General features: G+C 43.7%; 1 protein-coding gene across 4 annotated transcripts in view; it reads left to right on the forward strand.

The window, feature by feature from the left end:
- The window catches only part of NCOA1 (nuclear receptor coactivator 1), a 1,171,950-nt gene that overhangs the window by 679,393 nt on the left and 466,727 nt on the right, over positions 1–25,830 (forward strand). For all 4 annotated transcript variants that reach the window (XM_044062390.1, XM_044062389.1, XM_044062386.1 and 1 more), the window contains exon 10: positions 19,167–21,021. In XM_044062390.1, the coding sequence (XP_043918325.1) occupies positions 19,167–21,021 (1,855 nt within the window). The remainder of the gene's footprint in view (positions 1–19,166; positions 21,022–25,830) is intronic.

Below are 25,830 nucleotides of genomic sequence, written 5' to 3' on the forward strand. Positions count from 1 at the left end.
ACATATCCAAAGAGCAGAACCTCAAAGCCTTTTTCAAGGCAAAAAAATGCCTCTATGGGACCAGACGACATCCTAGGCTGTCTTCTAAACAGGCTAAATCGTGAACTGGCATCACCACTAAGTACCCTTTTCAAACCTTGCCTAACCACATGCTTTGTTCCTGTGGAATGGAGAACAGAAACAGTTATTCCCCTCCACCTAGCAACAGACCCTTAAGCCTGACCAGCCTCATCTGTAAGGCCACAGAACGTATCATTATGGACCTCATGAATAAAGACATGTGACCTCCAAACCCTGGATCCTACCCAATTCGTCTTTGTCAAGGACAGATACTGCCTGTTAAATCTAGTGGATTTCTTTGAAATGTGACCAGGGCTATTGATGAGGACAAATCTGTGCAGTCGATATACCTCAACTTGGCAAAATCTTTTGACACAATCCCACTTTAAGGCATTACTGATAAACTTAACAAACTGAATGAAAACCCCTTTGTTGTAAGATGGGTTGCCAACTGGCTCACAAACTAGACACACTATCAAAGTGGGTGACGCCACATCAACCAGCAGACCTATTACCAGCAAGGTATCACAGGGATCAGTACTGGACCCCCTACTGTTTGGTTTATACTTCTTAGAAGTTCAGGTCAAAACTAAGTGGGTTGTGGCTGACGAAGTTTGTAGATGACTGTAAACTAGGTGCAATCATTGAATCCCCAAATGATGTCACTATACTCCAGGAGGGTCTCACACAGACCAACGACTGGTGCATTAGTCCTGGTCTCAAACTGAATGCAAAGAAATGCATCATTATTCCCTTTGGCACAAACAGTGTTCATTCACATTATCAAATCAACAAGAATACCCTAAGTACCCACAAAGTGGTAATCTATCCTGGGATCGCAAGTTGACTGCGACCTTAACTTCGACCACCATGTGTCTACTGTAATAAGGAAGAAAGGCTTTGTACATAGCACACTTGATTAGTAAAGGCATCGCCGCAAGAACAAAATGGGTTATAACTCCTCTGTACTCAGCAGTTATCTAGTGCATAATTGAGTACGACTCCCTGTCCGGCATGTACCATACAAAGCATCTGCAGCAACTGGAGAGACCTCAGAGATTTCTAACAAAGAGGATGAAGGGGCTCCAGCATGTGCCTTACACAGACTGACGAAAGTCCCTGTCACTACACTCCATATCGCATAGAGATCGTATAGGGGAGACTTGTGCCTCGCCAACAGAGCAATCCTAGACCCAAACCTAATGAACTTGCTGCATATCTATAAATCAAACGGGACTAGGGCTACCTGTTCCAGGGACCTGAATATGGCCTGCAACGTAAATAGGACATGCTAGTGGGACAGATTTGTCTCTCAGCTTCTGCCCCATCTTTGGAGCAGGCTACCAATTCATATGAAACAGAGCACCTCTATGACACTGTTCAAGAGGATCCTGGGCGAGTAGATGGGGCACTGTACATTCTTTCTGGGGGTAGCACCCACAACCATTCTGGACATGGGCAGTCATCACTAAATGTAATCTTTTATATTGACTAACATTTCTGTTGTATTAGATTGGGATGAAACAGTTAGGCTTAAAATGACCTGTAGGTCGATAGCCTAGTAATATCCTGTGTTCCTATGCTAATCCAGTCAAAAATCAGGAAAAATGACAATTGAAGTGGCAGGGCAGCTTTATGTAAAAGAGTGGCATTACAGGCCTAATCGAAAAATAAGTATGCCCCCCTTCCACCCCCCTCTGCACATTGACAACTACCTAAACTTTTCAGGGAATCTTTCTGTTTATCTTCCCCTCTGGAACCAGGTCATAGTAGATTCATGGGTGTTAGAAATCGGTCAAACTAAATATGTGACTTTTTCCATGCAAACCTGGGAATTCCCCTTCACTCTGTCAAACCCACCTCCACCTCCAGTCATTTCCCATACACTTCCCAAGGCATAAATAGCACCTGTACCAGAGGAGCAAAAATTAAAAGGATTCTATTCAAGAATATTTCTAGTGCCCAAAATAGTGAGAATTTTGGAGGTCTTTTCTGGACTTTGCTTTTTTAAATCTTCACATCAGGCTTCCACAGTTCAAAATGCTCACCCTGCAGTCCCTTTTTCTTCTGATTCACTCTCTGGGTTTAGTGATGCTAGACCTAAAAGATGCCTATCTTTATATTCCTGTTCACAGAAAATTTAGAAAGCTTTTTAAGCTTTTCTGCTTCTGGTTCACATATTCAGTTTTGTTCTTACTCTTTGGTCTAGCCAGAGCAGGAAGGGTATTCTGCTCTAGTGGTGGTTTTTGCAAGCTGCAAGGCATTTACTTCTTTCCTCCCTTGGACATTTCTTATTTTTGCAGACTGTATTCAAATCTGTTAAGCATCTTTCCTGTTTTATCAGAAATCTTAAAATAACCCAGAGCTGGAAGGACAACCTTTGTTGTCTCATTCCTTCCCACAGAGCAACATTTCTAGTGTGCCTGCTAGCCTCTTCTCAAGTGATGAGAATTTGCCATAGAAAAAAGTAACTTTTTTTAACCAACTGTAGTTTCTTCAGTTTTCTCACCGATCTGCAACTACTGCAAGGCAGTATCTCAGAATTTTGAGATACATGGCTTCCACTTTTCTAATAATTCCCGTAGCCAGGTTACGCACACATTCATTGGTTTCACAAATCATCCCATATGCACCTGACACCAGCACCCTGTCTTTTCAAATCCCTGTACTGAACTTTGTCATAAAAAAAACCTTCACTGATGGATAAAAAATTGTGTGCGTGTGTGTGCGTTTAAAAACTTCAACGAAGTTATGGTACTGAGAAATGTTTTAAAGACTTTGAACCATTTGTGAACTCCAGGACCTCCTTTGTTTACCACTGACTGAGTACTGCTGTAATTTGGTGTATAAACAATAGGTGATGGTGCTAAGGTCTTACACCTATGCAAACTAACCATGTTAGCCTGGAAAGTTTGATCTCAACACAGTCACTCCCTACAGACTACTTTCATTCCATTTGAGCAATGTACTGTGGCAGACACTCGAGCAGATCCAGGCCAGACTCCCTCTAATGAAAGTTACACACAGGGGTTTTCCAGAAGATCATCCACCTCTGGGGAAATCCTCAAGTAATGTTCGCCTGCATTCACAACAAGCAGTTGAATTAATTGTTTTCCAGGACGCCTTGCAGAAAGGTCTGGAATAGATGTATTTTCCTTCCCATGGACAGGAATGTTCTGTATGCCTTTCTTCCTTTCCTTTGATAACCAAAGTTCCTTTAAGGATCAAAGAAGACTCTCCAAACATAATCTTGATAACCTGCTTTGGCCCAGACAGAATTGGATCAGATGCTGTCTCTTTCTAACTGTTCCTCAACAGATGGGTTTCCAGATCCGACTTCAACCATACTCACTTTGGATCTAAGGCTGAAGCTCCTCCCATTGCCCATAATCCCCTCCTTGAAACAGAATACTTCAGATCTCGTTTGTCACTCGCTTGCTCCAGATGTGATCTCTTGGCCGAGTGCTTAGGTGACAGCTGAGATGCTTTTTTGGGGCATTTTTCTCTGCCCCTTTGGAATTCCTAGTGACTTATTTCATTTTTTTCAGCTTTTTTATTTTTTCCTGTCCTTTTGCTGTGTGTGTGTGTATATATATATATATATATATATATATATATATATGTGTATATATATATATATATATATATATATATATATATATATAGTACTAGGTAAAAGGAAAGAGTCTTGGTTTAAACCAATTCTAAGTAGAAATCTACAGTTATGTCAAGGTACTACAACACCTAGTATTGAGATCAATGACCCTGTTGTCGGTGAGTCATGTTTGTACCCACAGAAGCCTCAATGTAGCTTTGTGACTACTTATAATACTCAAACTAAATTTATTGTTAATATTATAACAAAAAATTGGGACTTGTTTAAATCCAATCATGTAGTTTTCGAACATTTGGGTTGTAAACCATCAGTAGTTTTCAAAAGGGGTAAGAACCTGAAAAACATACTTGAGAAACGTAACAGCATAGTCCCTAGAATAACAGGAATGTTTAAATGTGAGAGCTGCAATTACTGTAGGTTTATTGATAGTACTAACATTTTCACAATAAATGGTCGTACATACAAATTGAAATCTAAATAGAACTGTAACTCCAAGTTTATTGTTTATTTGGCCAAGTGCACAGGGTGTTTCGCATTCTATGTGGGTAAAACCGAATGAAGATTTCGGGATAGGATTTATGAACATCAATATGCAATAACCCACAATAAGATGGATAATGCCTTGGCGAAACATATACATTGCAACGTTTCTCACAAATTTAAATTTTTAGTGATTGACAATTTCTCACAGGATTGTAGAGGTGGTCCAAGTTCTTTTAGGCTGGAAGAGTTAGAGCTACTATGGCAGTTGAAGTTAAACGCCTTTAACTATCCTGGCTTAAATGAAGCATGTTCTATCATGAGTATACTGAAACTTAAAAATTTGCAAAGATAGTACATGTTTTCTTTTATCTTATATTTTGTATTTTTTATTATTCTAAATGCTTATAAGGTAACCTGTAAGAATAACTTTTATTAAGTTATTATATGGGGATTCAACCTAGGTTCCAATTTGTTTACAACATTTATATGTTGAACTTTCTCTTTAAATTTGGACCTGGGAGTTGAATTATTTTAATTGTTCAATCATTAATTTAGATGTTGGTTTCCCGCACTTTTTTGTATTTAAAGATTACCTTACAGAATGTATAGTACTTCTGAAGAAGTTTGTTTTTAAACGAACGAAAAGCGCTTAAAGTTTATTCTGTTGGAACTGTTTTATTAATTTTATGTGCAGTCTACCTTGCCTCTTAGTCTTTTTGTTTTAATTGTTCTACCTTTTCAAGAAACCAGAAGAGAAGGAAGAAACTGTGACTTGGCAATTCCCAAAGCCTCCAGCAACATTGTATGGCAGCTGCAATTGCCTTAGTCTCTCTCACCAGGCTTTATGTGAGGTTGCTGTAGTGGACCCTCGCAATTTAGAGGTCAGTGACATGTCAGCCCATGAATTTTCCACCATCCCTCACAGAAGTTTGCAGAACTCATATTCAGTGGTGGCTAGACACTCCAGTTGCATCTCAGAGTCAACATATTTTTCTTTCTCCCCGGCCACAGTGCCCACAGATGCTTCTCAAGTAGGAGGGGGCATTTTTTGAGAAGAACTGTCCAAGGCGTGTGGCCATACAGAAGCTGGTCTTCTCATCAATATCCTGAAGTTCAGGGCAGTCTTTTAGTGTTAAAGGAGAGAGAGATGATCATACATGCTGTCGCTCGTACTTCTCTAGCATAAATGGCAGGCAGGAGGGGTATTTCTTTTTTTATGCATTAATACGTAGAAACACATCAGGATGGATAGCAGCATCATAAAATACAAATGAACTGGCTGCTAGATAGACCTTATATACATACATACATGCTTGCATCTCAGCAGCTAACTACAAAATGGCAGTCAGGCTCGCACATGCTCAGTTTTTATATACTTGTGCAAGCCTTTGGATAGCTTCTTAAAGGTACATACACACACATTGATCTACACATGCTCTGGACAGCAATGTGCAACGTGGATAGTATGTTGACAAGACTAAGTACTTGCAGTCTGCAGCTCTTCATTTCTTAGGAAGGTAAGAAAAAAGGACAGCCGGTGTCAAAGCACACCGTTTCCAAATGGCTATTCCATGGAATCCAGTTTTGTTGTTCTTGCCATGCAAAGACCTTTCCTTTCAAGGACAATGCTCTCACTCTACCAGAGCTTTGGCTATTATTATTATTATTATTATTATTTTGAAAGGGGTGGACTCGGTCATTTTCACTAAACACTACAAGACTGATTCTGCTGGACAAGAACAAGATTTTTTAGGACTATTCTCCAGGGATCTTGGACTCTAAAAGTATAGCTTAGGTTTGCTGTAACAGTGTAAGCTAACTGACTATAACAGTAGATGCTCAAAATGATCACTGTTGCAGTAGTAACACCCTCCCACTTTCCTCCATGTGTTATGCCTCTTTTGTGGGTGTCCTGATTCTTTTTTCTTTGTCTAATATTTTTGTCAGTGTGTGGGGGTTCTCCTCATCCCTGTTTTTTCCCCTTTCTCCTAGCACATAACTAATTATATTTGGGCTCAAAGCCTGCATTTTTCAGTGAAGCAAGAAAACTCTGAATTTTGGCACCCATACCTCTGATTTTATATCAGCATGCCTTTGTGCTGCTTTGGACCTGTGGTGCACATGGGAGGTGCCAAAAACCTTTGAATACTGGCTGTATTTCCGATCCTTGTCAGGTACATCTACTGCTGTGGTATTTTTACTTGCACAACTGTACCTTTCAGTCCCAAGAATATAGCAGACAGTTTTAAGACTAGCTTTACCCTATCTAACCACATTGGTGCCCTCAGTATTCCTGAAAATTTAGATGTTCAGTAGTCTTATCTCACCTTCATTCTTTACATATGAGATCGGAGCCGATCCTCGGCTCCGACTTGGCCTATTTACAAGCTGGAAGACTTCTGGTTGGCTCGTGGCTAGGTAGGTATCCCGTGGTGCATCAGTACAATCCCCAGATCTCGTTTGCCGCGTTGACGAGTTTGGTTGTGCTTTTCTTTGGCTTTGGTTAAGTTTTTGCATATTTTCCACTTTTATCAAAGATTTTTTGACTGTTTAGTTTAGAATAGTTCAATATAGTTAAAATCTGTTACTGTTTGTAGTATTCAGTTAGCGTAGTTGTTATTAAAGTTATCTTCTATTTGCGCCATTTGGTGCAATTTTCGGCCTTTGGCCTTTACTTCTTTCTTGGTATCCCGTGTACTGTTTTTTTTCTATTTGGATTAGTGTAGGTGCCTTTTGCGCACTAGTATTCTGTGTGTTTTGATAGAGTTTAGCAGTTTTCCGCTTGCTATTTAGATTTTATTAGCATGTTGTTAGCATAGTTTTTTGCTTATATTGTTAACAGAACTACGTTCTGTTTGTGCTTGACATAAGTTGAATTTGTATCACTGTCGTTTTCTACTGTTCAGTAGAGTGTGATATTTCTTACCTTTGTAACTGTTGGCACTGTTTAAGTTAGAAGACCCTATCCCTTCCTTGCACGGGCTAGGCCCGTTTAAGTTGGAAGACCAAGTCCTCGTGGTATCCTTTCCTTTCTGCAGGGCTAGGCCCATTTAAATTAGAGGACCTAGTTTTCCTCCTCCTCCTTCCCTGTGTGCATGTGTTATACTAATCAGAATGTCTAAAGAGAGTAAGGAGCATAAGCCATCCGGCTTCAAAAAATGTCTTAAGTGCTCCCAAAAGATGTCCTTAACAGATGGTCACGGTAACTGCGTTTACTGTTTAGGGGCCATCCATTTACAGGAGACCTGTTTACTTTAGTCCTAGGGTGTTGCAGGAAAGGAAGAATAAGTTAATCCTAAAAGGTCTTCTTAAGCCTTCCTTCAAGGAAGATTTGTCTAGTTCCTTCCCATTCTCTAAATCTACCAAAGGAAAGTCAAAATCTGCCAAGAGGCCCTCCCCGGCACGGGCTGGTGTCTCAGAGCCACCTGTTAAAGTTGCAAAAACTGTCTCATTGGCTCCACAGATCTCAGAGCCAACTGAGAGTGGCATTGTTGTTGCAGGGTCAATTCCAAGTTTTTCAGGGCCGACTGCTGAGACTCTTGAGACTGCCTCTTGGAGCCGGTCTATGGATCCTCTACCAGTCTCCTTGTTAGTGAAATCTCCTGTACCTTCGAGAGCTTTATCTCCTACTCTGTCATCCAGGTCTTCCAGGAGTTTATCGGAAGAAGATGTGGAGAGGGTAGTGCTGAGACTTTTGAAGTTGTCTGCTTTACCTAAATTGATGGCTCCGACCCAGTCTGCTCCGGAACCACTCGAGCCCATTCAACCTTCTGTGTTCATTCCTCCTCCGAGCCACGCTGGTCTTTCAGAGCTGGAGTGCTTGGTACCACCGGTGGAACCTTCGCCTCCAGCTCCCATTGTGGCTGTTTCGTAGCAGATTTCTTCTCCTACACTTTCGGTGCCCTCCGTAGTGTCCAGGGGTCGAAGCTGTCTGGTCGGCCCCGACAGGGATGCTTGGAACCGAACTTCTTAGATTCTGAGTCTTCCTCTCGGCACGTCATCTAGGGTGAGTTCGGACCCTGCATCTAATTCAGAGCCCATGGCTCTGGTGCCGACGACATACTCTGTCTCCTCGGAGCCGGAGAGGTCGGCTTTCGAGATGATGAGTGTGCTGTCCCAACAGTCAGCTCCTACCAGAGGTACCGGCACGCTTCCCCCCATAGCACCTACTTCTGTCTCCGCTCCTACTCCCTCCAGCGGCAGCAGAGACTCCCAGCCTCAGGAGCCACCGGCCAGTGGTCCCCACTCTCTGAGACCTCCCCGGAATGTCCTTCCGAGGAGCCCCCATGGAAGAGGACTTGTAAGAGGAAGCATGTCAACTCCCAGGATGAGTCTTTGGCATCTGACACTGACCTCGAGGATTTGGAAGGGTCCCCCAAGTCGTCCCCTGATGATATCTCCTTCGTAGACATTCTGGAAATCCTTAAACAGAGGTGTGGCTGGCCCACTGTCACCCCTTCTGATGAGGAGTCGATGTACCTGAAGGCTTTCAGGTCTCAACCTTCTGCCTATTGGGTGTCTCCACCTTTCGATGAATTGATGGATTTAGTCGAAAGGTGTGAGATGCTCTTGATGCAGTGGAGCCAGTCCCCAGGAAGACCGAACAAGATGTCCTTCAAGGATGCATCTGCAGTCATAACATATGGGTTGTCCTGCCTCAGGCAGCCCTTCGGTCGGATTCCAAAGTCTGGGTCTGGCCTCGGCTGATGTCGCACTTTCCCCGACGTCAGGGCATCAGCCGACGCCATTTTCCTCAGTCTTTCTTGCCGCGCGGTGCCCGAAGCAGAAGCTGTTTGCAAGTGCCGGTCGGTCAGATCCAGTGAATTCAGCTACCGAAGACTTCAAAAAAGCTAAGTACCCCGTTGGGGACTCTTTCTTGCCTCAGCCGATGTCAGACAAAGTAAATAATTGTTTAACTTGTGGGAAACAAATACCTCATAAGGATTTCCATTCCTACTGCCTTCCTTGCTTAGGCCCAGACCACGACGTATCGGCCTGTTCAGCCTGTGCCTCCTTCAACCGACGAACCCTTAGACGTCGGTCGGAGTTTGTAGAGGAATTTTTTGGGGCCAGTTTTGCTTATAAAATGCCGTCGGAGACTCCGACTTCGCATCTAGTGAAAAAAACGGAAGGAAAAGGACCGACACTTGCAGCCCGCGGTTTCAGCTGAAACCACGGCAAGGCCAACCGCGAGTGTCTCGGTTTCGAACGAAACCTAGTCCTCGTTGATTCCTACATCCGAAATTATTCAACCAATCTCCGAGGCCCGGGAGGCCCCGGCTGAGTCGGCTACCAAACTTCCTACCGAAACCAGTGTTCAGGAAATGTCCGACACCATACCTTTGGACATTTCTACTCCTGCACGTGGGGCAGCTAGGCCCCCAGCTTCCATGTCCATTAAGGCCTTCTCTAGGGCTAAAGCTGCCAAACTATCAAAAGCTTTGCCTACTAAAACTACTTCCCAGAGGCCTTCCTCTAGTTCTCAGATCCTCAGCCTTGCAGAGGACCTTATTTCTTTAATTAGAGGTTCACAACCTCACCCAGACAGGGCCTCTCACCCTCCTCCAGACAAAAGGCCCAGGACTGACCCCTCTGACCCACACTCTTCAGATGATTCCACGGATGGATCTGAGTTGTCAGACCACCAGGAGGAGGCTTATTCGCCTTGTGAGGATTCAGATGCTGAGGAATCTATCCCTTCGGCCTCCCCTCCTGAAGAGTTTTCTTTTGGTGAGACTGTACACTCCATGAGAGAGCATTTTCAATGGCAAGGTCAGGATTTCTCTGATTCTAGAAAAAGATCAAGGACCTTTTTGCATTTGCCTCAACATAGGCCCTTAGCAATACCTCCTGTTCTGAATGTAATTGGTGTGTACAATGATGTCAGTGCAGCCCCTGATACTCTTCCTCCGGCCACTGCCAAACCTGACAGATACTACAGGGTCCCGGATTCTCATTTCCATCTGTATAAAGCCCATTTTGCAGACCCAGAAACTATTTCTCAGGGCCCTAAAGGGGTTGCGGCCGCCACTGCCAAAAATCCTCTACCCTCTGAAAGAGAGTCTAGAGCTTTAGAGAGATGGGGAAAGAAGGTGTATACTTCTGCTACTCTTTCTGTCAGAGCATTAAATTGTCAATTTCATATGATACAGTACCAAGAGTATTTATTAGATGAACTGAATAAGAAACTTTCTTCTCCTGAACCCCTTGACCGTAAATCCCTTCAGGATTTGATACACAATTCACAACAAGTTAGTAATCATTTCTTAAAATGTGGCTATGATGCACTGGAGGCTTCATTTAGATCAGCTATGACTGGGGCAGTTATTCGTAGGCATGCCTGGCTGAAGGAACAATCTTTGCCAGACTATGTTAAAGCTAAACTCCTGGATGCTCCAATGGAGAAACAAAATTTATTTGGCTCCTCTGCTCAGGAGATCTTAAAAAAGGTTGAAGAAAAGGCAAAATCTGTGCAAACAGTTAAAGATTTCCTGCAAGAACAACCACCGAGGTTCAGCAGAAACTGGCCTACTAAGAATTGGTCCTTTCCAGACTCAGACAGAGCCCAGAGGGACAGGAACAGGCGCCCTAGAGGCAGAGGTCAATCGAAGGGCTCTTACAGGGGCCGTCAGTGGCAGCCTGCCAACCAGAGGAGTAGTGCAACAGCAACAGCAACAACTACTACACCAGGACAGGCTCAGTGACTTAACTCTGATTCCGTCTACCAGAGATCAACTGGAAGCACCCTTAGGCGGAAAACTGGCTTTATTCTCAAAAAACTGGCATTATATTACAAGGGACTCATGGACACTGCAAATAATAGACAAAGGATACAGGTTCCACTTCCACACTTTGCCAAAAAGAAATGGAATGCCAAACCTTCCACCAAATCAGAGGGCAGAGGCTTTAAGACACATCAACAATTTGCTTCAGATGAAACCTATAGAAAAGGTACCCAGTTCAGAACAAGGACAAGGATTTTACTCCAGACTATTCCTTGTACCAAGAAAAGAAAATCAATGGAGGCCTATTCTCGACCTGTCCGCACTGAATACTTATCTCATTGTGCCAAAATTCAAGATGCTGACCTTACAGCAACTTCTTCCCATGTTGGGCAAGGAGTCTTGGCTGGTGACTCTAGATCTCAAGGAGGCATACCTGCACATCCCTATTCGACCAAGTTGCAGAAGACACCTCAGATTTCTTGCAGGATCAGAGCATTATCCATTCTCAGCATTGCCCTTTGGCTTATCTACTGCACCCAGAGTATTCACGAAATGCCTGGCATCAGTAATTGCACATTGCAGACTACAGGGAATTCAAATCTATCCATACCCGGACGACTGCCTAATACAAGCAGACAACAAGGGAAATTTGATAAAGGACTTGGCCTATGCCATACACCTGCTGCAGGCCTTTGGATACACAGTCAACATCCAAAAGTCAAGACCAGTGCCATCCCAAAGAATAACCTTTTTGGGTGCAGATCTGGACACAGCCACCCAAATAGCCTTTCTCACAGAAGAAAAACAAAAACAACTTCCAGATTACTTCATGATTATGACAAGACAAACTCAACTTACTGCAAGGAAAATCCTGCAGGCCCTGGGTTACATGGCATCCTGCATAATTCTGATACCACATGCCAGGCTGCATTTGAGGAAATTACAGTGGTACCTAAGGAGTGTATGGTCTCAACACAGTCACAGTTTAGAAACCCTGATACCAATCATTCCATGCCTTCAAAAGGAATTTCTGTGGTGGGCTCAGGCATGCCAGTCCAACAGAGGGTTGCCTTTCAACAAACCAAAAACAAGGCAGACCATCACCACGGACGCTTCAGACCGAGGATGGGGAGCTCACATGGAGGACAAATGCATCCAAGGCCTATGGCCTCAAGGACAGCTAAGCATGCACATAAACCAAAAGGAAATGCTGGCAGTGATGCATGCAATCGAGGCTTTCAAACCTTTCCTCCAACAAGGCCACCTGTTAATAAGGACAGACAACACCACAGTCATGTGGTACATCAACAAGCAGGGAGGCACACACTCTTACCCTCTATGCCGGCTGGCTATGAATCTATGGGAACTATGCCTGAAACTCAAAATCCAGCTACAGTCCCAATTCGTACCGGGAAAAGAGAATACACTAGCAGACAGCTTAAGCAGAACTATCATGGATGCACACGAATGGATGCTGCACCCAGACATCTTCCAACTCATAGCAAAGACATGGGGAATGCCGGAGATAGATCTGTTCGCCTCCCCACTCAACCATCAACTGAAGACATTCTGCTCAAGGACATACCACCCACAAGCTTGGAGGGTGGACTCTCTCTCTTTCAGTTGGAAAGCCAAATGTATATGCCTTCCCACCTCTCCCCTTGATGTACAAGGTTCTACTGAAGATCAGGGAGGAACAACCAAGAGTGATACTGATAGCTCCAGACTGGCCAAGGCAACACTGGTATCCATTATTGAGAAGCATGTCTCAGGCAAAACCATGGCCTCTCCCCCTATGGCCTCTTCTTCTGACGCAGAACAATTTCAAGACCATGCATCCCAACTTGAAAACATTGCAACTAACTGCCTGGAAAATTCCTTAAATCCCAATCAAACTGTTTTATCACAGAGGGTGAAGGACATTATCTTGGAGGCTCGCAGGCCTTCCACAAGGAAGACATACTCAGCTAAATGGAAGAGATTTCTCATTTGGAGCGCATCAAAAGGCTCAGATGTCATGGTGGCAAGCATGACACATATCCTGGAATACTTAGCAGAATTGTTCCACAATGGCCTGTCCTATTCTTCCATTAAGATTCATGCCTCAGCAATTTCAGCAGAATACAATGTGGATCCACCTATCTTCTCACACCCTCTCCTCAGACAATTTCTGAGAGGGATCAAAAACATTAAACCTCCAAGAAGACTCCCTCTACCTGCTTAGGATCTCAACTTTGTGCTGGAGAAACTGACACTTCCTCCTTTTGAACCAGCAGCATCAGCGGATCTACAGTTTCTGTCTTGGAAAACTGCATTCCTTCTGGCAATAACTTCAGCAAGAAGAGTATCTGAGTTACAAGCATTAATGGCAGTGCAGCCATTTCTTACTTTCCATCAGGACAGAGTTTCCCTAAGAACCAATCCTACTTTTATGCCAAAGGTGGTATCTAGGGTATCCTTGAACCAAGCTATTCACTTGCCTACGTTCTTCCCAAATCCACAGAATAGAGGGGAAAAACTTTTGCACACCCTGGATATACACAGACAACTATGCTACTACTTGGACAGAACAAAAAATAGCAGAAAAACTGGCCAACTATTTGTAGCATATGCTACTGGGGTGCAAGGAAAAGCAATTTCCAAACAGACAATTTCAAAATGGATAGGAAATTGCATTTGATTTTGCTACTCCTTTCATGGGAAAACAGTTCCTGAAAACATCAGGCCTCATTCCACAAGAGCCACGGCCACCACTACAGCCCCTTCCTACGAGGGGTGGCCACCAAGGACATTTTAGAAGCTGCTACTTGGAGCTCCGTGCATACATTTGCCAAGCATTACAATCTACCTTTATACTCCAGATCCAGAGCAGGTTTTGCAACTGCAGTCCTGCAGGGGATCTTAACTACACCATCCTTTTCTTAGTACCTCCTCCCCCAGATTGGCTATGGTATTCTACCCATATGTTATGACTGCAGATGCATCCTTGAAGGACATAGTACAGTTTTGTACCTACCATAAATGTAGATGTCCGATAGGTATGCATCTGCAGTCAGGTTTACCCTCCCTCCTACCCCTCTGTGGTATTCCTAGGGTACTTACCCCTCTTTTAGCTAGCTGGGGGAATCTATTATGGTGTATTTGTTTGTTTATACATGTATATAAATTTGCAAATGTTGGAATTTTTTCTACTTTTAACCAAATTTAGCCTTCCTAGAGGGCACCTGGCATCTGGGGCAAGAAAAACTGAGGAAAATGGCGTCGGCTGATGCTTTTATACCCCAGACGCCCTGACGTCGGGGAAAGTGCGACATCAGCCGAGGCCAGACCCAGACTTAGGAATCCGGCCGACCGAAGGGCTGCCTGAGGCAGGACAACCCATATGTTATGACTGCAGATGCATACCTATCGGACATCTACATTTATGGTAGGCACAAAACTGTACTTTCCTTTCTTCCCCTCCAGGAAAAAACTTTTTATCTAAAGGTCTGCCTGTAGATGCCATGGTGGTGGCAGCGGCCACTAAGGAGGAGTTAGCTGAGACTACTTCTGTTCATCCGCCGAATAAGGAGTCTCGAGTGATGGACAGATATGGGAAGTGTATCTTTTCTTCAGCGGTATTTACCCTTAGATCGCTGAATTACCTTACTCACTTTACGAGGCTCCAAAGAGATCGCCTTAAAGAGTTTGGAGATTCTCTACAAGGTACATGTACTGAGGGGAGTCCCTGACAAGGTTTCTGCCCTGTTGTCCACCTTGACCTCTGTCGTTAACTCCTCCATGCGGCTTATTTCATATGCGGCTGATAGAGCGAGTAGAGCCACTGGTTCAGGAATTTCCCTGAGGCGTCATTCCTGGATACGTTTGTGTAACTTTGCGGAGCCGTTTGTCTGCCTTTACCAATGCCCCATTCGATAGTTCCTCATTGTTTGGATCCAAGGTAAAGGACACTCTCACCCAGTGCAAGCAAGAAGGAAAAACACTCTATGCTGTGGGAGTACGTTTTACTGTTCCCTCTAGATCATACCCTAAGGGTCAGAGGGGCGGTCTAATGTGGTTCAAGAAGTCGCAGAGGTTTTTCCAGGAGGCACAGGGTGACTCCAGAGGAGGAGGAGGAAACGGTAGACGCCCTAGAGGCAGGGGCAGTCCGCAAAACCAGGGAGGTCACGATTCTTTTCGGGGCAGGCCTTACCTGTTACCTGATGTGTGGCCCGACTGTGCTTCTCTGGGGCTGGTCAGGGGTCGCATTTCTTTGTATCCAGAAGCCTGGCTAAGTATCACTCAAGACAAGTTTGTACAAAGAATTATTACCAGAAGTTATGTAATCTTTTTTCTTCCACCTTTTGTTCCCAAGAAGATCCCAGATGTTTCACCCAATCACAGGGATCAGGCAACTGTGGAGGTCAACAAGTTGCTGTCATAAAGAGTCTTCCAAACTGTCCCAGCAGACCAAATAGGATCCGAAGCTTACTCCAGATTCTTTTTAGTGTCAAAACGTACAGGGGACTGGAGGCCCGTTCTGGACCTCAGCAGATTTAACGAAAATCAGTAAAGAAGGGCAAGTTCCGGATGGTAACACTGCAGTCTATACTCCCGTTGTTAGGGAAAAATAATTGGATGTGCTCAATAGATTTCCAAGACGCTTACTACCACATAAAAATGGACAGGGCGACAAGGAGTCATCTACGCTTCCAGCTGGGAGCCAGTCACTTCCAGTTCTGTGCTCTGCCCTTTGGTCTCACCACAGCCCCCAGGGTGTTCACCAAATGTGTGGCAGTAGTGACAGCTCATCTGAGACGTTGAGGATTCCAGGTGTTTCCGTATTTGGATGACTGGCTCCTGACTGCCCCCACCAGGGGTCTACTCCTTCAGAGCAGGGACAATACTATTCAGCTTTGTGCCCAACTGGGAATCTCTCTAAATTGGGAAAAATCTACCTTATTGCCCTCTCAACCTGTGATTTTTATAGGCGCAGAGATAGACACAGTAAACATGGTTGTTCGTCTTCCTGCCGCAAGGGCACAAAACCTGGTGCTTCAAATTCAGCTTCTTCTCCCCTTGCGTAGGGTCAAAGTTAAGATTGTTTTGCAGCTCCTTGGGACCATGGCTTCCACCATACCATTAGTGCCACTAGCCAAGTTGCACATGAGAATTCTTCAGTGGCTCCTGTCGTCCCAGTGGTCCTTTCAGCACCTTCCATTATCCCATCACATTCTACTGACAGATTCCTGCAAGAAGGACCTCCTTTGGTGGACATTACCCAGTCAACTGACCACAGGTGTCTCAATTGTTCCTCGCCAACCTGTTGCCACTGTGAACACGGATGCCTCACAGATAGGGTGGGGGGGGGCTATCTAGGCAGGACTGTCCAAGGCACATGGCAAGATCACGAGGCCCACCTGCATATCCGTGTTCTAGAGATGAGGGCATTGCTCCTGGCGTTGCAAGCACTTTACAACCTTTTTCCTCTGGGGACTATTGCAATACAGTCAGACAACATGTCGGTAGTATGGTTTATCAACAAACAGAGAGGAACCAGATCTTACCCACTCTGTCGAGAGGCCATGCGAGTTTGGAAATGGGCGATATCTTCCCAGAGCTTTCTGGTGGCAACACACATTCCAGGGACGACCAACGTGATAGCCGACAAGCTCAGCCAGGCAATCCTGATGCCTCACGAGTGGTCTCTGAAACAGCGGAACAGATTTTCCGCAGGTGGGGGACAGCCTTGATGCGATCTCTTTACCAGCCCAATCAAAGCCAAATGCTGGGAGTCGCCCAGTGATACACTTGTTCACGATTGGCCCCTGGGTCACCTGTATGCTTTTCCTCCCTTTCCTCTCATTCCCAAGGTGATTCAGAAAGCGAAACGACTGGGAAGCAAATTGATCCTCATTGCTCCTTACTGGCCTCGTCAGGTTTGGTTCCCCTTCCTCGGGCCTCTTCTCCTGGACGATCATTGGATTCTGGACCCAGTTCCAGACCTGTTTACTCCCATGTCAGGTTCGCTTCACTCATCTTTACACACCCTCAATTTGACAGCGTGGCTGCTCCAGTTCCATTTCTAGTCAGGCTTCATGACTTCTCACCTTCCGTGACTCATATCCTTAAGTTTTCTCATAAACCTTCCACTAGGAAACTATATTCCAGCAAATGGAAAAGATTCTCTCTTTGGGCGGAGAAAATGGATGTTGACCCCTTCACAGCCTCCATTCCAGTGGTTTTGGAATTTCTTTCTGAACTGTTTCACCAAGATCTGCGGCTGCCTCTATCAGAGTCCAATTGGCAGCGATTTCAAATTTTCATTTGGGTTTCCCAGATTCTAACTTGATGTCTCATAAATTGTGCGAAACCTTCCTCAAAGGTACCACTTTGCTCAGACCTCCTGTTCAAGAGCCTGTGACCTCATGGTATTTAAACTTTGTGTTATCAAAATTAACATCTCCGCCCTTTTAGCTTTCTTAGTCATGCTGTTTGAAGTTTTTGTCATGGAAGACGTTGTTTTTGGTGGCTATCACGTCTGCCAGAAGGGTGTCAGAATTGCAAGCTTTGTCTGTTAAACCGAGTGTCCCCTTCGTACTAACCCTTTCTTTGTCCCCAAGGTCTGTTCCCATGCCACGTTGAATCAGTCCATAGAACTTCGATTTTCTTTTCGAATCACTCCAATGCAGCTGAGTACAGGTTTCACCAACTGGATGTCCATAGACAATTACGTTTTTATTTGCACCGGACTAAAGACATTAGAAAATTGGATCAATTATTAATTTCCTTTTCCGAATCCAGGTTGGGCTTACCAGTTTCCAAAGTGACTCTCTCTAACTGGATTTCTAGCGGATTTCTAGCTGTATAGCTTATGTTTTTAGTTCTGAGGATAAACCTTTACCCTTTAAAATCAAGGCTCATTCTGCCAGATCTCAATCTACCTCTGCAGCCTTTCAAGCCAAGGTTCCACTTGACAATATTTGTGCAGCTGCTACGTGGGCTACCCCTCACACCTTTATTATTCATTACAAAGTGGATTTAACCTCCGGGGTAGAGCATCTTTTGGTTCCACGGTACTCAGGAGTATTTTTCCTTGAGCCGCCCAAGAATAAGGCACTAGGGACGCTGTCCCATATGTAAAGAATGAAGGTGAGATAGGAAGACTGAACATAACGAAGTTATGTACTTACCATAACGTTCCATGTTAGTAGTCCATCTCACCCTTCATTCTTTCGAACCCGCCCTCCTGTCCCCATCCTGGAAGTACCTGGAGACAGAAAAATATGAATTTCATTATTTATGGAGATCTTTTAGTATTGGCTTCTTCTGTAGGCTGTTATTATCTCTTCTAGTCAGCAGCAAACAAAATCTGCGGATTGTACTGGTGCACCATTGGATACCTACCTAGCCACGAGCCAACCAGAAGTCTTCCAGCTTGTAAATAGGCCGGCTCCGATCCCATATGTAAAGAATGAAGGGTGAGATGGACTACTAACATGGAACATTATGGTAAGTACATAACTTCTTTTTTATTGAATTATTATGGATTTTCTGTTTATTAAAAAAGTAAAATGCTTCATTTAATAAAATGTGCTAGTAATGGATGTACCAATAGTGTATCCACCTACATGGCACCCACCAGCTGTATAAACCACCTGTGAGTAAAGTAAACACTGATACTAGCATGGAATTTTATGCCAGTGACTCCATTATTTAGTGCATGTTTTGGAATTAATGAAAAGTCTGCCCCAGTTCCCTGGACAAGTTTCTTCAATTCCAGGTAAATGTCATGTCCATTATCTCCTCAGTAGCCAAAAAAAAAATCCTCAGGAGAAAAAAGTATGAGATGCTAGGCTAGTAAAATATTTTGTCATTACTATTCCACCTTATATAAACCTCAAACATCATTTTTGTCCCTCTGTTAGACTTGTATCAATAATCAGCCACCAATTCAGTGGCTAAATGGCCCTCTTAAGCCATCTGCACATCTGGATGTATTTCCTTAGTTGTCAATGAGGACTTTAGATGTTAGAAAGTCTGACTCCCCTTTACTTCATTTATTTGACTGTAATGTCCAGGAAATAAGTGCTGCGCATTTGTACATGTATTCAGCTGTGGCATTTTAGTTTCAGTAAACACTGATAAACACATAGTTAACTATGCTGACTTAGTAGTGTTTTATTTATTAAATGTGAGTCTTTGTATGTTACATATTTTACATTGTAGGTTTAGTTTAATACATGTCAAAACTCTGTGAAACTTTTTGATTGTTCAAAAATTGATATTGTTTGTTTCTTTAGGGATCACACTTTAAATTGTTCAGTAGGAAACACTAGTCCAGGAATATCCATACAGCGGGTAAATCCCATGATGAGCCCAAACCTTTCTTCAGGAGGGTCAACACAACGTGTAGTTTCTTCAGTGAGCCCAAGCTTTTCTTCTGGTATGTCTTTGTCACGTGGAAGTCCAACGGTGAATCCAAGCTTTTCTCCAGGAATGTCACAGCCACGAGCAAGCCCTACAGTGAACTCCAGCTTTTCTCCAGGTGTGTCAGTACCACGGGCAAGTCCCACAGTGAGCTCTACTTTTTCTCCAGGAGTTCAACCACGTTCAAGCCCTAAGATGAGCCCAGGCTTTTCTCCAGGACTGCCACAGCCACGGTTGTCCTCATCTACAAACCCAAATATTTCACCTGCTATGTCTTTACCTCGAGCAAGTCCCACTTTGAATTCTAGTATGTCCCCAGTTATTTCCCTGTCACGAGGTGGTCCATCTATGAGTCCTTCTGTTTCTCCGGGAATGTCCTTACCAAGAGCCAGTCCCTCCATGAGCCCGACATTTTCCCCAGGTCTGTCATTACCACATGCAAGTCCTTCTATGAGTCCAACTGTTTCTCCAGGAATGTCACTACCACATACAAGTCCATCTCTCAGTCCAAGTGTATCACCAGCACATGCCACTACCTCTCCTTCTGCTGCTTCTATGCCTAGTAGCAACACTTTATCAGGAATAGATCTTAGTCATTCCCCTGGCCCTACACTGCATATGAGTGGTGGTACTGCGCAAACTAGCTATGGATGTCCGTTTAACAGCAGAATGGGAAGTGGCATGTCCTTGAGTCAATCAAGCCCTCAAAACAGTGGTATTTTAAATCTGAACAGTTCACCTTTGCACAGTCCTGGTATCACCCCTTCACAGTTCATGTCTCCAAGAGCCCGTGACAGCCCCAGTATGGTTTCAAGCCCCAGAATGTCTGGTAACCCATTTTCTCCTACCATGCCCAATATACACTCCCCTGCAGGCATGCCAAGTGGTAGCACTTCCAACAGCAGGACCTGCCCTACCTTCAGTCTGCAGGGACAGAGTGAAGGACCTACTACACCCTTGAGTTTGCCATCGTCTCCTCTCCATAGGCAGTTTACTGGCCAAAACTCACCTAGTGGGCGGCTCAGCTTGCAGTCATCTAAAGTTGATGTCAAAGATGCCAAGAATAGTAACACCTTGTTAAATGAAATGGTTCCATCAGAAAGCAGTTCAGTTGAAAGAAAACTTCTGGGCAGTGTCAGTGTGCATAGTAATGAAAGACTTGGGGAGACTGATAAAGGACAGCAGGTTATAACAAATCCTAAGCTTGTTCAGTTGTTAGCTACTACAGCAGGGCACCATCTACTTCATGCTGATGCCAGCACCATTAACAAAGACTCATTAAATGGTGGGAGTGTTACAACTGGTGGTGCTTCAAACACTTCCTTTAATGGCTTGTGTCCTTCATCTCACAGTTCCCTTACTGAAAGGCACAAAATATTGCATAGCCTCCTTCAGGAGGGTAGCCCATCAGACATTAATGTATTGTCACTAGAACATGAGAAGAAGGAGTCTGAGGAGCACTCTGTTTCTTTACCTAATCAGTCACAAGCAAATGTGGATGTAAAACAGGAAATTGGTAGCTCAAAAAGGAAAACTGTAAAAGATCACCAATTATTACGTTACTTGCTTAATAAAGAAGAGAAGGAGCAGGATGATGCACCTACGCTTAGCCTAGATGATGTGAAAGTAAAAATGGAAAAAACAGAAGTGGAAGATTCTTGTAGCACAGCTGAAAATGTACATAAAAAGCCTCTGCAAGCTGAGGTCAAGCTGGAGTCTCAAGATCAGGTAAGACTTACTAATAAGACAAAGCTTGGACAACACTGTACCATTGTCATTTTGTAGCATGTATGTAGTCATTAACGGGTTCTGTTAAGGAGAAAACTATCTTAATAGATTCTTACCCTGATTTTCAACTTAACCATTTGTAGTACAGCTTTTCATTATCCAGACACAGCAGGGCATAACATATATAATTAAGGGATTCTAAAAAAATGAGGTCTAATGTTGTTGATCTTCATTCTGTTCATCACCAATGGGTTTGTTTCCGAGCCCTCGGAACCGAGTCGACCTTATACCAAAGCTCGTGCCTGCCAAAAACTCTCAAGCTAAGATTTACCCATAACCCCCTTCTCCCTGGTACCTTAGATCTCGTTTGCCGTGTTGCCGTAAAGCCGCTTTCAAGCCAGCTCTCAGCTAAGTTTTTGATATTTTTGGATGTTTTGATATTTCTACATAGACAAGTGTTTTCGGATAGTGTGTTCCTTTGCCTCGTCTATTTTTTCCTGTACCTGTATATCGCCAGGTCTTTTACACCTTTCCTGTCAATTACCTGTTGGTAATGTTTGTACCATCACTCCTTTCTCTCTACTTGCTGTGGTAATCTTCTTATACCATTGTTAGTATTTTTTTTTTCTAGTTTTAGCTGTGTGTTTGGTTGTGAACACTTCGGGTTCAGGCTGCAAACAATGCCTGAAGTGTGGGAGAAAAATGCCTAATAGTGATTCTCATGATTGTGTTTATTGTTTGGGAGTTCCTCATCTCTCGGTACAACCACCTTGCTCCTTCTGTCAAGGGTTTGTAGTGCAGTGAAAAAGTATTTGCCCCCTTCCTCATTTCTTATTTTATGCATGTTTGTCACACTTAAATGTTTCAGATCATCAAACACATTTAAATATTAGACAAAGATAACCCAAGTAAACACAAAATGCGTTTTTAAGTGATGATTTTATTTATCAAGGGAAAAAAACTATCCAAACCTACATGGCCTTATGTGAAAAAGTAATTGACCCCCCCCCCCTTATTAAATCATGAAGTAACTGCGGTTAATCACATTTTTGGGAAAGCTGAGTTCAGTTTCACTAGCCACTGCCAGTCGTGTTGAAGCAAGAGATCACTTAAACCTGTCAGACAAAGTGAAGTAAGCCAAAAGATCCTAAAAAGGAAGACATCATGCCGCAATCTAAAGAAATTCATGCCGCAATCTAAAGAAATTCATGCCGCAATCTAAAGAAATTCCAGAACAGATGAGAAACAAAGTAATTGACATCTGTCAGTCTGGAAAAGGTTACAAAGCCATTTCTAAAGCTTTGGGACTCCAGTGAACCACGGTGAGAGCCATTATCCACAAAATGGAGAAAACCTGGAACAGTGGTGAACCTTTCCAGGAGTGGCCGGCCTACAAAAATTACCCCAGGAGCACACCGACAACTCATCCAAGAGGTCACAAAAGAACCCAGAACAACATCTAAAGAACTGCAAGCCTCACTTACCCTCAGTTAAGGTCAGTGTTTTTGACTCAACCATAAGAAAGAGACTGGGCAAAAATGGCATGCATAACAGAGTTCCAAGGTGAAAACCACTGCTGACCAAAAAACATAAAGGCTCGTCTCACTTTTGCCAAAAAACATCTTGATGATAACCAAAACTTTTGGGAAAATATGTGGTTTGACGAAACAAAAGTTGAACTTTTGGGAGATGTGCGTCCCGTTACATCTGGCGTAAAAGTAACACAGCATTTAAGAAAAAGAACATCATGCCAACAGTCAAACATGGTGGTGGTAGTGTGATGGCCTGGGGCTGCTTTGCTACTTCTGGACCTGGACGGCTTGCTGTGATTGATCTGCTCTCTAACAAAAAATCCTGAAGGAGAATGTCCGGCCATCAGTTCGTGACATCAAGCTGAAGCGCACTTGGGTTCTGCAGCAGGACAATAATCCAAAACACACCAGCAAGTCCATCTTTGAATGGCTAAAAAAAAACAAAATGAAAGTTTTGGAGTGGCCTAGTCAAGGTCCGGACTTGAATCCAATTGAGATGCTGTGGCATGACCTTAAAAAGGGGTTCATGTTCGGAAACCCTCCAATATGGCGGAATTAAAACGATTCTGCAAGGAAGAGTGGGCCAAAATTCCATAACAGCAATGTGAAGGACTCCTTGCCTGTTATCTCAAATGCTGGACTGCAGTTGTGGCACAACCAGTTATTAGGTTTAGGGAGAAATTACTTTTTCACATAGCGTCATGTAGATTTGGATAGTTTTTTTTCCCTTAATAAATAAAATCATCACTTAAAAAACTGCATTTTGTGTTTACTTGGGTTATCTTTGTCTAATATTTACATTTGTTCGATGATCTGAAACATTTAAGTGTGACAAATATGCAAAAAAATAAGAAATCAGGAAGGGGCGAATGCTTTTTCATTGCACTGTAGCTCACGTACCTTAAATGAGCGTAAAAATAAATTGATTTTGAAGGGCCTTCTCAAATCACTTTTCTCAGAGGCTCTTTCCACATCGGCGGGTTCACCCCCTCCTAGGAAAGAGAAAAAGAGGCTACTATTCTGTTTCCTCCTCACCCTCTGGTGAGAAGGAAAGACCACCAAAACTGAAAATTCCAAAACTTTCTGCACTGGAACAGATGTCTTCGTCTACGGCACAGTTTTTGGTATCTTCTATATTTGTAGCGTCTGTGCCGACTTTGTCGGCACCGACAACATCTATGGCATAGCTCCTCGTGGTCCCCTGCAGAGTTCCTAAGGCAGCAGAGAGCAGAAAAAGCGACTTTCCTGATTCTAAGTATTTTTTAAGCATTTTTATTGCTTTTTTCGACCTTTTGTGCATTTCGACCACTGTTTCTGCATATATTATTGTGATATTACCTGTTTTCTCTGTTTTTCTGCGCTTAATTTGTTGACTGCACTTCTTAGCTTAAGTTTTGCTTATAAGTTAACCTACAGGCTAATACACTCAAGTGTACTAGCCTTTGATAGCATTTAGTCGAAAAACCAAGCATTTACTGTATTTTCTGTCTGTGTGTGTAAAAAAAACTTGAAAAAAACCAAAAAAATACTTCTGCTTTCCTAACTTTCCTAGCTAGTTGTTCCAGTTATCAGATTTTGCTGATCCCTGGGCTTTGTATTTGGTTCCTGTGTTCCTCCATTTTCTTGTGTGGCCAGAGGGAAGTTTCTTTACTCACCAGTGAGAGTGGGGAGTACTGAGCAGCTGCCTGTTTGTCCTCAGAGGAGTGGTTAGAGACAGTAACTGGTAATTCATTGGCCATTTTGGGTCATTTCCTGTTTTTTCCAGCCCCCCTGCTATAAAGCACGCTTTGGCGCAATTTAGCACGGAGTTGCCACAGGAGCACACAAGAGCAGCGGCGGTTAATCAAGGTTAAACTATTCGGGCTACCTAAAGTCCACTATTCAAATTTTCCCTTAAAACAGCCTTCCTTGAACTGTACTGCTGATCTAACCAGCGTATTCTATATCTAAAAAGCTCAGCTCTACTTGATTCCTAAGTAGACTATTCTCTATCTGTAAAGCCTAGCACTTGCTCCTAAAGTATTGTTTTACTTGATATAGCACTTTTATTATACATAGTACCCCACCAGCCAAAAACCCTTTTCGATCACCCACATCCCCCGAAGTCTTTTAAAGTCCTTGTCTATTCCTTCTAGCATGTCGAGGGATCAGTTGCTAGTGTCCTCTCCTGCTCAGTTGGTGAATCTGGGAATATTGAGGCAATGTTACAATTGTCTCATGTACACGGACAACCCTCTCCTTCTCCCACAAAACACAAATACATGCGAGAGATGCAACTATATAGCCAAACTGGAGGCTGAGCTCTCTCAACATAGGACTGGTAAGACCAGACAGGAGGAGAAGGTAACCACACACACCACAAACCCAGTCTCACATAGTACTATCACAACTTCAAATCATACACATAAATACACAAAGACATATTCGGAGGCTCTGATCAAAAATCTACCAAAACAGCAGAGGCCACCAAAGCAGACACCCAAACAGCTGCCACCTCAGGACACAACACATGCAACACATAGACCACATAGTCAGTGTGCCAAACAGTCACAGCCCTTAAGGCCAAACACAATGCCAGACACACTCGTCATTGGTGACTCCATAGTCAGACACACTGACATCCCGATCACTAGATTGAACAAGGAAAAAGTCACAGTAAGCTGCCTGTCGGGCGCTAGAATCCACCACATAACGCAAGCACTCGGGTCTCTCAACAGCAGGTACAAGTACGACTCTGTCATTGTCCACGCTGGTGTGAACGACCTGAGACGTACCTCCTTGGACTACATGAAAAGAGACATAGAGGATCTCTCTGATTATGTTGCCCAGGCAGGTATGACCCTGACCTTGAGCAGTATCCTACCTTCACCAAGAATGATGCCACAATACAGAGACAAGATGATCAGCTTTAATAATTGGCTTAAACTCTGGTGTCATTCAAAGGGGATCCAATGTCTGTCTGCCTGGGATGACATGCTGGACAAGCCACGCTGCTTCGCAAGGGATGGCTTGCACCTGTCACCCCTGGGCTTCCGGATATTGGCAAAGGCTCTTGCCACCCCCATAGTGCCTTTTTTAAGCAAGGCTCAAATTCTAAACCTACCACCCTAGAACACAAAAAGGAAAAACTAAGGGTAATGCTGCTCAATGCCAGAAGTCTCAACCTCAAGATGCACGCACTCGAGGCCCTTCTCAGTATGGAGAACATCGATGTCTGTGCTGTGACTGAAACCTGGTTCAAGGCTCGAGAGCACCCGGCACTATCAGGCTTTACCTC

This window comes from Protopterus annectens, chromosome 2.part1, assembly GCF_019279795.1.
Source record: "Protopterus annectens isolate FY-2018-M chromosome 2.part1, PAN1.0, whole genome shotgun sequence".
Lineage (NCBI taxonomy): Eukaryota > Metazoa > Chordata > Ceratodontiformes > Protopteridae > Protopterus > Protopterus annectens.